The sequence below is a fragment of the Balaenoptera acutorostrata genome, chromosome 4 (genome assembly GCF_949987535.1).
Source record: "Balaenoptera acutorostrata chromosome 4, mBalAcu1.1, whole genome shotgun sequence".
NCBI classification, from domain to species: domain Eukaryota; kingdom Metazoa; phylum Chordata; class Mammalia; order Artiodactyla; family Balaenopteridae; genus Balaenoptera; species Balaenoptera acutorostrata.
The window spans coordinates 67,235,895-67,252,444 of NC_080067.1; the positions used below are offsets into that span (position 1 = coordinate 67,235,895).

The 16,550-nt window shown below is 36.6% G+C and overlaps 1 protein-coding gene across 7 annotated transcripts in view; it reads left to right on the top strand.

The window, feature by feature from the left end:
* Window positions 1-16,550, top strand: part of YEATS2 (YEATS domain containing 2) — a 119,733-nt gene that overhangs the window by 48,705 nt on the left and 54,478 nt on the right. For all 7 annotated transcript variants that reach the window (XM_007195339.3, XM_057544965.1, XM_007195341.3 and 4 more), the window contains exon 7: window positions 10,130-10,291. In XM_007195339.3, the coding sequence (XP_007195401.2) occupies window positions 10,130-10,291 (162 nt within the window). The remainder of the gene's footprint in view (window positions 1-10,129; window positions 10,292-16,550) is intronic.

Below are 16,550 nucleotides of genomic sequence, written 5' to 3' on the forward strand. Positions count from 1 at the left end.
CTGATAACAAATAAGAAGTACATTAAAAATCTCAGGATAATAAAAACAAAGATTCTCAATGGTCTGTGTCATAGTATTTAAATAGAAGCATGAAATATGACTAAGGCAATTAGGTTTCTGTTTCATGGATTATTTTAGAGTTAGCATGCATTCAGCTAAGGGGACTAATACGAAGTGTTGAGGTCTCAACTATAGTACAAGACAGGTCAGCCCAGAAAAGGCCAAAACTAGAAATTCATGTAGACTCACCAGGCCACCAGAAGATTGGGGGAGAAACAGTTATTGACATTGTCAAACAATTATATCTGATTTGTAGGTTTTGGGGTTTAAGACCAGCTAGAACTTAAAATACTGGTTAACTGTGGATTTTAAGTAGAGAGGAATGATTGGCATGAGAATTGTAAAGTCCTTGTTTGTTCTGGAAGAGGATAAAAATATCGATTTACTTTGGACGTTGTTAAGAGTGCTCGTTAGAATATCTAAGATAACAATGAAAAGAACAGACATAGAGATTTAAACTTTAAAAGTAGTAAGGGGTTGGACTTCCCCGGTGGTGCAGTGGTTAAGAATCTGCCCGCCAAATCAGGGGACGGGGGTTCGAGCCCTGGTCCGGGAAGATCCCACATACCGTGCGCCACAACTACAGAGCCTGTGCTCTAGAGCCCGTGAGCCGCCCGCAAGCCACAACTACTGAGCCCGCCTGCCACAACTACTGAAGCCCATGTGCTGCAACTACTGAACCCCGTGCGCCTAGAGCGCGTGCTCCACAACAGGAGAAGCCACCACAATGAGAAGCCTGCGCACCACAACGAAGAGTAGCTCCTGCTTGCGCAGCTAGAGAAAGCCCGTGTGCAGCAATGAAGACCCAATGTAGCCAAAAAGAAAAATGTAGTAAGGTGTAAGGAGAATTGAATGAAAAAAAGGGGAAAACCCCCCTGATTCCAAAGGAAGGCAAGCAGGAGCAGGAGAAGGGATGTGGAAAAGAAGAAAAAAAGAAAAAGACAAATAGTATAAAATAATTTAGTAGCAATAAATCTAAATGTATCAACAATCATAAAAAATGCATATGGATTTAATTAATGAAAAGAAATAGTTATACTGAGATAAAATAACATCTTTATGCTAATGCATTTGAAAATTTAGATGAAATGGAGAATTCCTAGAAAAACACAACTTAAAATGACTCAAAAAAGGAAAAACCTTGAATAGCTTTAGAACTACTAAGTTTAATTATTGATTTTTAAAACATTTTCTTCACAAAACCAAATTAAACCATGAGGCTTAGATTGCTTTAAAGGCTGAGTGAACAGCTAATTCCAATTGTGTAGAAAACCTTATGGGGAAAAAGAGAACATTTGTCAATTTACATTATGAAGATAGCATAAGTTTGTTAGCAAAGCCAAACAGGGAGTTCATAAGAAAAGGAAAATTATAGGACATTGACACTTATAAATATAGAGGCAAAAGTGCTGAACAAAATCGTTAGCAAACTGAAGTCAGTAACTATAGAAATGATAGTAGTTCATGACCAGGAAATGCAAGTTTGGATTAACATTAGAAATTAATAAATATAATAAAGGACATAAAATGTGACCACCTCAGAAGATGCAGAAACATTTGACAAAATTCAAAGTCTATTTGTGGTGAATCCTCATGGCAGACTTGGAATTTAGTTAATCATATAAAGGATATCTCAAAAAACCTTCAGCAAATATCATACTCAATGGTAAACAATTAAACGCCTTCCCCTTTAGGTTCAGAACAAGACAAGAGATGCTCAGTATTACTACTCCTATTCACGAGTGCACTTGGAGATACTACTAGAGTCATAATACATTAATAAATATGAGGATTAGAAAAGAAGAAACAGTGTTGTTATTAATAGATGATATAATTGTCTACACAGAAAAATCTAAAACGATTTTTCATAGTTTTAGAGTTACTAAGAGAGCTTGGCAAGACTATTGAATTACAGTATCAATACACAGAAGTTGATTGTGTTTCTGTATGACAGACTTAGAAAACAGTTCTAAAAAGATGCATTTACTATAGCAATAAAAAATACAACATAATAAATCAAACAAAAGATATGCTAGCTTTTCATGAAAATGAATAAAATTTTATTAAAACACATGAAAGAACTAAGTAATTAGGAACTTCTCTGGTGGTCCAGTGGTTAAGACTCCATGTTCTCAATGCAGGGGGCACAGGTTCAATTCCTGGTCGGGGAACTAGGATCCCACACACCACAGGGCGTGATCAATCAATCATCAATAAATAATTAGATCAGTATACCATGTTCAGGATAGGAAGGCTCAATATTGTAAAAGATACCACTTCTCCCTAAGTTGATATGTAAATATTCTGATTAAAATCCCAGTAGCGTTCAGGAAATTCACAGGTGGCTTTTATTTGTGAAAAACCAAAGGGTCAAGATGGGACATGAATACTCCTAAAGAAAAACTAGGTTAGGCAACTTGGCCCACTGCATTGCTAAGGATAACCATAGACATATATGAATGTATAGAAGTCCATGACCGTATTTTACAACAAAATGTAATAAGGGGGCCTTGTGAAATAAAGACAGAGCCTCAAAAGGGAGGGCTAAGGATTCTAGTTTTACCATGGTCAGGACTTAAGGGAATGGCTTGTTTTGGCTTTTAAAAGGCAAGAGACCAGTTGCATCCTTCCTGGCAGCAATGAGTAGTAAACAGAAGAGTTCAAAGTTCTAGCACTTTGAAACCTGAATGAAATCAACCCAAAGGCTAGAGGTTTCCTAACCCAGGAATAAAGTATGCCAGTTTATTTCTACCTAATGTACCCACTTAGCAGGAAAAGCAAGATTGATTTTTTTTAATTGCATGGTGATAATCAGAAAACAAAACAAACTTCAAGGGAATGCCCCTTAGGCCAAAAAAAAAGTTTAAAAGAAAAGGGTTAACTGCAAAGATTCACTTTGGTTAGCTGATATAGCTGTTAAATATTGAATGAATTTTAAGGGTTTTTTAAATTGAAAAGTTTCTCCCACCCTTATCCCCTGGCAACCATTTTTCTACTCTACTTCTATGAGTTTGACTTTTTTTTAGATTCCGCATCAAAGTGATACCAAGCAGTATTTGTCTTTCTCTGTCTGACTTATGTCACTTAGCATAATGCCCTCAAGCTCCATCCATTTTGTCACAAATGGCAGGATTTACCTTTTTTCTCAGAACTGAATATTCCCGTGTGTGTGTGTGTGTGTGTGTGTGTGTGTGTGTGTGTGTGTGTGGTGTGTGTATGTGGTCATATCTTTATCCATCCCTTTTAAAACATTTTTTTAAATTGAAGTATAATTGACCTAACAACATTATATTAGTTTTAGGTATGCAACATAGTGATTTGATATTTTTATACATTGCAAAAAGATCACCACGATAAGTCTAGTTACCATCTGTCACCATAGCTGTGCATTATCTGTATATTACATGACTTATTTATTTTATAACTGGAAGTTTATGTCTCTTTATCTCCCTCATCTATTTCCTTCATCCACCAACCCCCTCCCCTCTGGCAAACAGCAGTTTATTCTCTGTATCAATCTGTTTCTGTTTTGTTATGTTAGTTTTGTTTAGATTCCACATAAAAGTGAAATCATAGTGTTTGTTTTTCTCTGACTTATTTCACTTAGCATAATACCCTCTAGGTGCATCCATATTGTCACAAATGGCAAGATTTCATTCTTTTTTATAACTGAATAATATTCTATTGTATGTATATACCGCATCTTGATTCCATTCATCTGTTGATGTATGCTTAGGTTGCTTTCATGTCTTGGCTATTGTAAATAATGCTGCAGTGAACATAGGGGTATATTTATCTTTTTGAATTAGTGTTTTGCATATATTTGGAATTTCCAGAAGTGGAGCTGCTGGATCATGATAGCCATTCTGACAGGTGTGAGGTGATATCTCATTGTGGTTTTGATTTGAATTTTCCTGATGATTAGTGATGTTGAGCATCATTTCATGTGTCTATTGACCATCTCTATGTCTTCTTTGGAAAAATGTCTATTCAGGTCCTCTGCCCATTTTTTAATCGGGTTGTTTGTTTTTTTGATGTTGAGTTCTATGAGTTCTTGGTATATTTTGGATATTAACCCCTTATCACAGATATGTCATTTGCAAATATCTTCTCCCATTTAGTAGGCTGCTTATTTGTTTTGTTCATAGTCTCCATCAATGTGTAAAAGCTTTTTAGTTTAATGTGGTCCCATTTGTTTATTTTGGCTTTTGTTGCTCTTGCCTGAGAAGACATATTCAAAAAGATATTGCTAAGACTAATGTCAAAGAGCATACTGCCTATGTTTTTTTCTAGGATTTTTATGGTTTCAGGTCTTATATTTAAGTCTTTAATCCATTTTGAGTTTATTTTTGTATATGGTTTGAGAAAGTAGTCCAGTTTGATTCTTTTGCATGTTGCTGTCTGGTTTTCCGAACACCATTTATTGAAGATGCTATTTTTTACCCATTTTATGTTCTTGCTTCCTTTGTTGTAGGTTAATGGACCAATAAGTGTGGGTTTGTTTCTGGGCTCTCTGTTCTGTTCTGTTAATCTATGTGTCTGTTTTTATGTCAGTACCATACTGTTTTGATAACTGTAGCTTTATAGTGTATATCCATTCATCTCTTGACAGACACTTATTTCCTTGTCTTAGCTATTGTAAATAATGCTGCAGTGAACATAGGAGTACAGATATCTCTTTGATATCCTTTTTTATTGTCTTTGCCTATATACACAGAAATGGGGTAGTTTTTAATTTTTTGTGGACCCTCCATACTGTTTTCCATAGTGGCTGCATTTACATTCCCACCAACAGTGCATAAGGGTTCCCTTTTCTCCATATTCTCACCAACACTTGTTATCTCTTATATATATATATATATATTTTTTTTTTAAAGATTTATTTTTTTATTGATTAATTGATTGATTGCTATGTTGGGTCTTCGTTTCTGTGCTAGGGCCTTCTCTAGTTGTGGCAAGCGGGGGCCACTCCTCATCACGGTGCGCGGGCCTCTCACCATCGCGGCCCCTCCTGTTGCGGAGCACAGCTCCAGACGCGCAGGCTCAGTAATTGTGGCTCACGGGCCCAGCCGCTCTGCGGCATGTGGGATCTTCCCAGACCAGGGCTCGAACCCGCGTCCCCTGCATTAGCAGGCAGACTCCCAACCACTGCGCCACCAGGGAAGCCCTCTCTTATATTTTTGATGATAGCCATTCTCATCTCAGTTATCATCTCAGATGTGAGATGATAATTCATTGTGGTTTTGATTTGCATTTGCCTGATGATTAGTGATGTTGATCACCTTTTCATGTACCTTTTGACCATTTGTATGTCTTCCTTGGAAAAATATTTATTTACTTCCTCTGCCTATTTCTGAGCCAGGTTTTTGTTTTGTTTTTTCTATTATATGAGTTCCTCATATGTTTTGAATATTAACCCTTTATCAGGTGTATGATTTGCAAATATTTTTTCCCATTCCATAGGTTGCCTTTTCATTTTGTTGGTGGTTTCCTATCCTGTGCAAAAGCTTTTTAGTTTGTTGTAGTTCCACTTGTTTATTTTTGCTTTTGTTGCCTCTGTTTTTGGTGTCAAATCCAAAAAATCATTGCCCAGACCAATATCAAAAAGCTTACCCTTTATACTTTCTTTTAGGAGTTTTATGGTTTCAGGTCTTAAATTTAACTTGTTAATCCATTTTGAGTTTATTTTTATGTATGGTGTGGATAGAGGTTCAGTTCATTCTTTTGCACATGGCTTTACAGTTTTCCCAATACCATTTATTGAAGAAACTATCCTTCCCCCATTGTATATCTTATCTCCTTTGTCGGAAATTAATTGACCAGTAAGTGTGGGTTTATTTCTGGCCTCTCTATTCTGTTTCATTGATTTATGTGTTTTTATGCCAGAACAACACTGTTTTGATTACTGCAGCTTTGTAATATAGTTTGAAATCAGGAAGTGTGATGATGCCTACAGCTTTGTTCTTCTTTCTCAAGATTGATCTGGCTATTCAGAATCTTCTCTGGTTCCATAGAGATTTTAGGATTGTTTTTCTATTTCTGTGGAAAATGCCATTGGAATTTTGATAGGGATTGCATTGAATCTAAATTGCTTTGGATAGTATGAACATCTTAACTATTAATTCTTCCAATTCATGAGCACAGAATATATATTTATTTGTGCCTTGTTCAGTTTCTTTCATCATTGTCTTATAGTTTTCAGTGTACAGGTCTTTTACCTCTTTGGTTAAATTTATTGCTAAGGATGTTGTATTTGATGCTGTTGTAAATGAAGTTATTGTCTTAATTTCTCTTTCTGATAGTTTGTTGTTAGTGTATAGAAACACAACTGATTTTTTATGTTGATTTTATATCCTGTAACTTTACTGAATTCATTTATTAGTTTTAACAGTTTTGTGGTGGAATCTTTAGGTTTTTCTATATATGATATTATGTTGTGTGCAAATAGAGACCATTTTACTTCTTCCTTTCCAGTTTGGATGCCTTTTATTTCTTTTTCTTGTCTAATTGCTCTGGCTGGGACTTAACAGTACTGTGTAGAAAGACATGGCAAGAGTGGACATCCTTGTCTTGTTCCTGATCTTAGAGGAAAAGCTTCCAGCGTTCACCATTGAGTACGATGTTAGCTGTAGGCTTGTCATATGTGACCTTTATTATGTTGAGTTATGCTTCCTCTATACCCAGTTTGTTGAGAGTTTTTATCATGAATGGGTATTGAATTTTGTCAAATGCTTTTTCTGCATCTATTGAGATGATCATATGATTTTTAGCCTTCATTTCATTAATGTGGTGTGTTGCATTGGTTGATTTGTGTATGTCAAACCATCATTGCATGCCTGGAATAAATCCCACTTGATCATGTTGTTGATACTTTTAACACATTATTGACCAGGGGATTTTTGCAGAAACTAACACCTGTGGCCGATGGTTTGTTATGTAAGTGAATATTGAAACACCTGCGTTAGAGTAAATATCAGCAACGTTTTTTGCACTTAATGTATTTATTTGAAACTTTGTACATGTCTTACTAAAGCATTCTAATATTTTGTTAGAGTGTGATAGGCAGTATAGCAGGCACCTCTGTGCAGGGGAACAGAATATCTATTACAAATATACCATGTTTCAGTGCACTTTCCCCTGGAATAGGAGGCTCTACACTTTCTGGTGGCATTTGTTTTTGGTCCTGTGGGTATTATTTCCTCTCGAATGTATTCTTTTATTTTACCTGATAGTTGACAATGTGGATCTTTGCGGCGCATTGTTCTAGAAACACCACAAGAAGGACCAGGTGTGGGACTGCCGCTATATTCACCAGAATGGTCAGTTCCCCATTTTCTAGCTACTGCTAACAAAAATTACTTGTAAGTCATTTTATTCTGTGCATTAAGGCTGCAATAAATTTTAAACGCATTGAATAAAACTGCAATTACTCAAATAGAAACCTACTTTCTTATACCATTTTCGAGTTCTCCAGGAGGATATTGAAGTTTGCCAGATATTGTTTGGATCAATCAACTCCTTTCATGTATTTATTATACTCTAATATACAGGTGGGCTTAGCTATCTGATGGCCAGTCCTCCATCTTCTTTTCCTGTAGTTGCTATGGAGGTGTCATGAATAGTTGTCACCATACGGATTAGCCTCTTGTCTTTCTATATAAGAAGAGTCACTTCTCCCTTCCATAAGAATGTCATTTCTCCCCTCTGTAGATTTTTAGATTTCTCCTTTAATTGGTTTGGTAGACCACGATTCTCTCTTATAGTCCCACAAACTCTGGTTTTATTTTTCAACAATATTTCAGATGTGGACACACTGTTGTAATAATTGTCTTGGTAAATATGGTGCCATGAACCAAGATAAGGTTGTAGGACCGATAATACTGTTTCTTGCAGTTTCTTTCCTTCACCCGTGTAAATCTCAAAGTTGCATATATATCCGGTTTCACTTTCACTCACCATCCTGACCAAAATTCCATATTTTGTAAGTTTTCTGGGATTATAGGTTTTGAATCTGAGTTGTCCCCTCCATTTTATCATTGCCTCCTCAAGTGATAGCTCTTGTTTGGGTATATAGATCGATTGAAATTTTGGTAGAAAATAATCCAAAAGAGGTTTAACTTTTGAACTTCTGTCTATAGGCAGTGGAGTTTCTGAGTTATTGGTAAAGTGAAGAAATACCATTATTTGTTTGAACCTTCTCGTCATAACCTTTGGAAAGATTGGTGTTTCGGGATCAGTCAACCAGTATTCTTTCCAGTGTGACTTTCTTATTTGTCCCATCAAAATTATTAATCCAAGAAACTTCTTCATGTCACTATTGGTTACATCAGTCCATTTTAAAGCCTTACCATACTTTTTATATGATTTTTCATTCTGTTGGTAATACAGGTTTGTTTGAGAAGCGACCAACTTGAAAAAGTCGTTACCAAAAATTAATTCTGTTATTTCACTAACACTTTGCGGGTTATTACATTCAGTAGTTACACCTGATACACCTGTAAAGTCTTCTAATTTTCGTGAAGTGTTGTCTTCAATCCACTCTTCCGTAGAAGCAAAGGAGCATTCTCCAGCACCGTGAGTTTCATTTTCACTTTCTGTATCAGAATCAATCACTAAGGTTTTTTGTCTTTTTGTTGGTCTAATATTCACGTCGTCTGAATCAGAACTATATTCTGAAGAACTGTCATCTTCTGAGGCACTAGTGTATATGTCGCTGGAACAGTCAGAGAAAGTATCTGTATAAAATTCACCGAAAAATTCTTCTTCACTCAAAATTTTGTGATGCGTCATTTTTGAAAATTTTATGGTAATAAACTTGCATTTATAATATACACAGGATTGGGACAGAAACCTAACAGAGCAAAATGTGAATGATAATGACAGTCATAAGTTGTATAATGACCCCTTGATCAATTTTAAGCTCTAACAACTTTGCATGGTGATGTTAATTGTATCACTCTGTATTGATATGTCTCCGGTCAATAACGTTCGGTTAACAAAAGACGCATTAATACCTCTCTGGTCGGTAATGTGTCAATGTAGTGTTGAATTCTGTTTGCTAATGTTTTGTTGAAGAATTTTGCATCTACTTTTATCAGGGATACTGGCTTGTAATTTTCTTGTAGTATCCTTATTTGGCTTTGGTATCAGGGTAATTTTGGCTTTGTTAAATGAGTTTGTTGAGTGTTCCCTCCTTTTCTGTTTTTTGGAAGAGATTGAGGATTGGTACCAATTCTTTAAATGTTTGGTAGAATTCACCCTTTAAAGCCATCTGGTCCTGGAATGTACTTTTTTGGGAGGTTTTTACTAATTCAATCTCCTTACTAGTAATTGTTCTGTTCAGATTTTCTATTTCTGCACGATTCAGTCTGGGTAAGCTGTATATTTTTAGGATTTATTCACTACTTCTAAGTTGTCCGGTTCGTTGGTGTGTAATTGTTCTCCGTCTCTTATGATCCTTTGTATTTGTGTAGTATGAGTTGTAACATCTCCTCTTTCATTTATAATTTTATTTATTTGAGTCCGTTGTGTCCCCCGCCCCGACCCCCGCCGCTTTCTTGGTAAGTCTGGGTAAAGGTTTTTGTCTATTTATCTTTTCAAAAAACCAGCTGTTAGTTTCTTTGATCTTTTCTACTGTGTTTTTAGTCTCAATTTATTTCCACTCTGATCTTGATAATTTCCTTCCTTCTACTAACTTTGGGCTTAGTTTGTTTTTTTCTTTCTAGTCCCTTATGGTGTAAAGTTAGATTGTGTATATGAGGTCTTTCTTTTTTCTTAATGTAGGCATTTATCACTGTAAACTTCTTTCTTAGAACTGTTTTTGCTGCATCACTTAGGTTTTGGTGTGCTCTATTTCCATTTTCAGTTGTCTCAAGATATTTTTTGATTTCTCTTTTGATTTTTTTTTCGCCTATTTGTTGGTAAGTAGCATGTTGCTTAATCTTCACATATGTGTAAATTTTCCCATTTTCTTCTTGTAATTGATTTTTAATCTTGTTTTAAGTAATAGTTAATTGGTTTGTTAGGAAAAAAGAATTCGAGTAGTTTTTTTTTTTTTTCTCTACTCTAGGTACATACCTCCTGATAAGAGAGAAGAAAACGACCAGTCAACCCACAAGTGGATGGTATATGTCCGAGGGTCTCGTAGAGAACCCAGCATTAATCATTTTGTCAAGAAAGTTTGGTTCTTTCTTCATCCCAGCTATAAACCAAATGACCTTGTGGAAGTTAGGTGAGCACACTTGAGTTATTAAACCTGAGAAGTACAGATTTACTGAAGTGGAAGGAAAGTGATTTAACTTGAGAACACTACCTTGAAATTCTTGTGTTATTAATAATTTACTCTGCTTCGGCTTTTAGTCACAGTATAGTTTTAGCTGTGGTACCCTCTTGCAGATTTCTGTCTCACTGAACAGGTACCATCCCCTTCTGTCAGGTTGTTACCATATGAATTATATTAGCTGATTCTGCTCTCCTCTGGAAATAGCTTAACTTGTTTATACAGATACAATGTTACTGTTTTTTATGATTATCAAAATATAATAGAATTAAATAAAAGTTTCTGAAATTATAGAAATATTTAATGTTGAAAGTTCTCCATGATCTCACCTTCTCAGAAGTAACCCTTAATGATATTTTTCCTGTATATATAAACCTAGTATAGTTGTTGGGGTTCTTTGTTGTCATTATTATTTCACAAAGATGGAATGATAATATATATATTGTTCTGAAATTTGTTTCATTTAGGTGTATTCTTTACATCTTTATGTGATGTTACGTATCACATATATCTTCATTATATGAATGTATTGTAGAAGTGGTTGTGGGTCTTTATCAGTGAAATCTCCTGTATCCTCAGCTTTCGTCAGAACATTCCCTCCACTCCTGACTCTTAAGTAAAACATGGCTATCTCCTGAGAACACCACTTCTCCCAAGAAAACTTTCAAGTGGCAGCTATTTTTTTCTCTCACACAGCATGTACCATTGGGTCTAAAAATGGGGTGCATGTCTTTCTTGCTCATATTTGTGGCTTCTAGACCACCTTTTCCCTTCTTCTCTCTAAAAACCTCAGCTCCTTTGAAGCTTCGTAAGATCTGCTGCTCTTCCTTGTTGCAGGCATCTACTGATTTCCCAGTCAATCCTCTCTTTCAAAAACAGTTTTAGGGCTTCCCTGGTGGCGCAGTGGTTGAGAATCTGCCTGCTAATGCAGGGGACACGGGTTCGAGCCCTGGTCTGGGAAGATCCCACATGCCACGGAGCAGCTGGGCCCGTGAGCCACAACTACTGAGCCTGCGCGTCTGGAGCCTGTGCCCCGCAACGGGAGGGGCCGCAATAGTGAAAGGCCCGCGCACCGCGATGAAGAGCGGTCCCCACACCGCGATGAAGAGTGGCCCCCACTTGCCGCAACTAGAGAAAAGCCCTCGCACGAACCGAAGACCCAACACAGCCAAAAATAAATAAATAAATAAATAAAGTAGCTATAAAGGGTGGGGAGAAAATTTAAAAAAAAAAAAAAAAACAGTTTTAGCACCTGGTGTACTGATTTTGTCTAGCAGTGCTCTTTTTTTTTTTTAACATTTATTTTATTTATTTTTGTCTGCGTTGGGTCTTCGTTGCTGCTCACAGGCTTTCTCTAGTTGCGGTGAGTGGGGCTACTCTTCATTGCGGTTCGCAGGCTTCTCATTGCGGTGGCTTCTCTTGTGGAGCACGGGCTCTAGACGCATGGGCTTCAGTAGTTGTGGCACGTGGGCTTCAGTAGTTGTGGCTCGTGGACTCTAGAGTGCAGGCTCAGTAGTTGTGGCGCACGGGCTTAGCTCCTCCGCGGCATGTGGGATCTTCCTGGACCTGGGCTCGAACCCGTGTCCCCTGCATTGACAGGCGGATTCTTAAGCACTGCGCCATCAGGGAAGTCCCTCTAGCAGTACTCTTGCCCTCATTCTTAAGGGCTTTGACATGCAGATAGACAATTCGTCCAAAACCCTGGTCTCCCAGTTCATTGATAACCTCACTTTAATAATAAGGTTATGGTAGTGATATACCATAGAATCTAAGCTGAGTAAGGAGAGAAGGAGATTACATAAGAGCAGTGATGGGTAGTGCAAACTGGTGTGGGCAAGAAATGGAAATCCCTGTGGGGGTCAAAGGAATGGAGTTGGAAGATAGGAGTTGTTGGTCAGAAAGTCAAATACCTGGAAATGAGATATTTTTGTAGCTAATACAGAACATTTATCTTCTTCATATGGATAGTTATGCGTTTATCAGTTATCCTGATCTGTCCTTTAATACACACTAAATTCTGACATAAACATGGATCTGATGCTAGATTCTGTTAATGATTTTGATTCCTGTACTAGTATTATACTATTTTTTAAAATTAATTAATTAATTTATTTATTTTTGGCTGTGTTGGGTCTTCGTTGCCGTGTGCGGGCTTTCTCTAGTTGTGGTGAGCTGGGTCCACTCTTCATTGTGGTGCGGTGTGTGGGCTTCTCATTGCGGTGGCTTCTCGTCACGGAGCATGGGTTCTAGGCGCGGGGGCTCAGTAGTTGTGGCTCGTGGGCTCTAGAGCGCAGGCTCAGTAGTTGTGACGCATGGGCTTAGTTGCTCTGCGGCATGTGGGATCTTCCCGGACCAGGGCTGAAACCTGTGTCCCCTGCATTGGCAGGCGGTTCTTAAACACTACGCCACCAGGGAAGTCCCTATACTATTTTAATTGTTTTGCTTTATAGTATATTCTGATGTCGGGTAGAGTATGTTCCCCTGATTATTATTATTCTACAGTTTTTGTCTTGGTCATTCTTGAGTATATATGTTGTTCCAGATTAGTTTAGAATCTCTGTCAAGTTATGGATTGAAATTGCATTGAATTAATGATTAATTTTCACACTTTTTATGATATTGAATCTTTCTGTCTTGTCTATCCTGGAGAATCAATCAGTGTAAACAAGATTTTTTTCTTTTAATGTTTATAAAACTTCCTTTATTTTCTTGACATATTTCACTGGATAGAACCTCAGAAAAGTGTTGATACTCTGTTTTTTTCTAATGGTAGAGTTTGATAGAGGAGCAATTACATTCTTAGGCTCTCAAACATTAGTATTGAGAAGGCCTTGTCTGTGATTTTGTTTCAGTCTATACCTGATTCATGAAATCTTTCAGAAATACCCGATACAGCTCATCTAGCCTCACCTGGAATTCCACTGGTGACCTAGACTTGTTTTCTTTGCTAGGAATACCATCTTCCTGTTGTCTGTCTTCTTCACTTACACACACATGCACATATGCATATGTACACGCACACACTGTCTTTCTTAAGGTCTGCTGTTTATGCTTCAAGACATAACTCAGGTTACTTTCTCAGTGAATCCTTCTGTGCTCTACTTTCTTACAGGGGTTAAAATACAGTAAATGATTGTTTACTTGAATTCTTGGGATAGTAACAATATTTTATAGTTTAAGATAGCTTACAGGGTAACAGTATTTTCTGAGTTTAGATATACTGACTCCAGATAAGTCCAGTATTTTAATACACATATTTTAGTGAGTTTGGTAAGAAATAGTAGATGAGTTTAAAAAGTACTTTGTCTGTAAAAATATAAATAATAAAAAGAATATATGTTTTAATGTCCAGACCAGCAAGAAATTCCTTTATATAGTAAAAACAGCAACAAAAATACTGTTTTAGGAAAACATTTTATTTAATATAAAGCATGTGAATCAGTTAAAATGTATTAATCATATTTTTTATTGATGATAAACATCTGATTTACCAAAAATGGGATTAAAAACTCATTACATAAAACCTTAATACTTAATGATGCAAATCAATGCCTATTTTATTTCTCAGTTCTCATCCCAGGAATTGGAATTTGTGAAACACACTGAGTTCCTTTAAGTTTTAGAATATATCATGCAGTAATATATGAAATGGTATTTATTAAGAAATCTTTACTAATCTGCAGGTAAAGGTGGCAAATCACACTTATCAGGTTGTATTGTAACAGTCTGAGGAAATCCAAGGAAAAGATCATACATATAGCTCCTCTTCAAATTTCTCTCTCATCTTATACATCTGGAGTATCTTCTGTTAATAGTAAATGAACTTTATTTTCTGAAATTTATGAGGCTTCACATCATGGAAATAGCCTCTGACAATTATTTTCTGTCTGGTCCATGCCACTCTGACAGTATTGCATAACTGGCTGTGGTGGTATATCTGACCAGTTAGTTTTTCACAGCTTGTGAATTGCACCATTACTACATACCTTTCCCAAGAGCATACTTTCCCATACTTTATTAGCTACTGGGTTATGATTTTTAAATAGTATTTTAAAAGAGATCCTTGCTTGTGTGCTTCTGGTGTTTAAAACTCCTGAGAAATAATTTGTTAATGATTAACCACATCTCTGTGTTTTTATAGCAAGTAATGTATATAAGTTTATTATTACACTTATTAATTTACATGTATGTCTCCCGTACTAGATTTAGAACTTCTCGATGTTTGGGGCCTTTTCTTAATTCTTTCTCTCCCTGTGATCTAGCACAGTGTCCAGCATGTAGTAAATGTCATTTCTTGTTGAGTGAATTATTGAATTCATGACATGAGCCATTCCATTTGTAGGTGGCTGTGTTTGTTTGGAAGTTTTTAATTATACTGAGCAGAGAACTAACTTCCTTTAACTTCTAAACAGTACACTTCCTGTTTGTTTTGTAACACCACACGGAATCAGTGTAGTCCCTTTTCCATGTAGCTGTTGTTCAAATATTTTGAAAGCAACTGTTAGGTCTCTTCTGTTCTCCTCCAAGCCAAATATCCACATTTGTTTCAGTTGTCATTCATGTGACTTTGTTTTATGTTCCTCTGCCATCCAGGTTATATTCTCTGACACACTCTGGTTTGTCTGTATCCTTAAAATATTCTTCTTAGAGCTAAACTTTAAATTTCAGGTAGGACAGAACATTAACATGTGTCCTAGATTTAATTATAACTCTGTGTTCTTTACAAGGCTTTTAAGATGTTTCTTGTGTCAAGTATCTAAAGTAACGTGATGAGTAGACGAGATGTTTTCAGCTGCCTTGAAACTTGGGGATAATCTTTATCTCTGGACCAAAGCACATGTGTGTTCATCGTGCACTCTGAGTCTCCTCGTCAGAGCACATTACCTGATGAAGAGCATAAGTAGATTCTGTTCCTATAGACCATCTGTTTTCCATTTGGTTCAGTTATTCCTTAGCCAACTTCTTAAAAGCTGTGACTGTAAACTTTGCTTTTAGGCACAAGATAGTCACTAAATGTATGCTAGGCTCAGGACTTGATACAGGGATTGCAGAGATGAAGAACACATGGTTACTGTGTCAGTAGAATATTCCTGCCCTTGGTGCGTGCGAGACTAGAGTGTGCTTGGCCCCCAAGGGAATGTCCTAGAGAGCCTCTTCAAAACGTTTGTATCATTAAAAAAAATAAGCATGGGCCCTGGAGTTTAAATCTCAGATCCACTACTTATTTGCTGCATGACCTTGGGCTAGTTATTTAGCCTCACTGTGTCTCAGAGGGGATATTTCATATTGTGATTCAAAAATTGGATAAGTTAATAGATATAAAGGGCTTAGAACAGTGGTAGGATCATAGTAAACAATATAAGTGTTTGCTTCTGCTGCTGTTATAAGGAACAGAATGTGTTTACCCTGAAAAGAAGAGAACTTAGTGGAATGTTTTAGTTTTTTTGAAGGTCATGTGGAGGAGGAATTTGTGATTGCAGAAGGCATACTAGAAGTAACATGCAAGAGGAAGATGAAATATTTTTATAACAGAGCTCTTTAGAAATGTGATAGAGAGTGTTATTAAAGTAATGAATTCTGGGTCACTAGAAGTGATCCTAAAAGACTGGCTGCTCATTTGAATTATTTGGGCGAGGAATTGTGCTTCATTCTGTATTTTTAGGAAAGCCATTTTTAAAGCCTAGTGTTCTGTGGGTTGTCTTCTTGGTTATTGATACATTTCACCCTCTATGAGGAATCTAGAAATATAGAAGTCTATTTAGGGGAAGCAGTCCCTTTTTGTGTGAAATACATATGTCTTTTGAAGTATAACATTTCTGTAGCTGTCTTATCTGTTGGTAGGTCTTGGATTCCTTTTTTGTTTCCAAAAATATGGTTAGGGAGGAATTTCCTGTGAAAAAGCATTGTTCCTTTTTCCTGATTTGTCTGTCTTCTGTCTTCCCTGGCAGCAGTCCTTCCTGTCCATTCACTAGAGTTTAGCCTACGTACACAAATTGAGGAGCACAGCTGATTTACTATATCCTTTGTAAGAGAAATTCAATATTCAATATTGACGAATATTGCAAAATGAATTTGGGCCATCCACTTAGCTTTACTGGAATTTAAGTGACTAAACTTGTCATCAGTAGAATTTCCCTTAATTATTCTTCTTAAGTCCACCATGTCTCTAGGCCCCACTGTATCTCTGGCTTTGGATTCCTTTTCAAGCTGC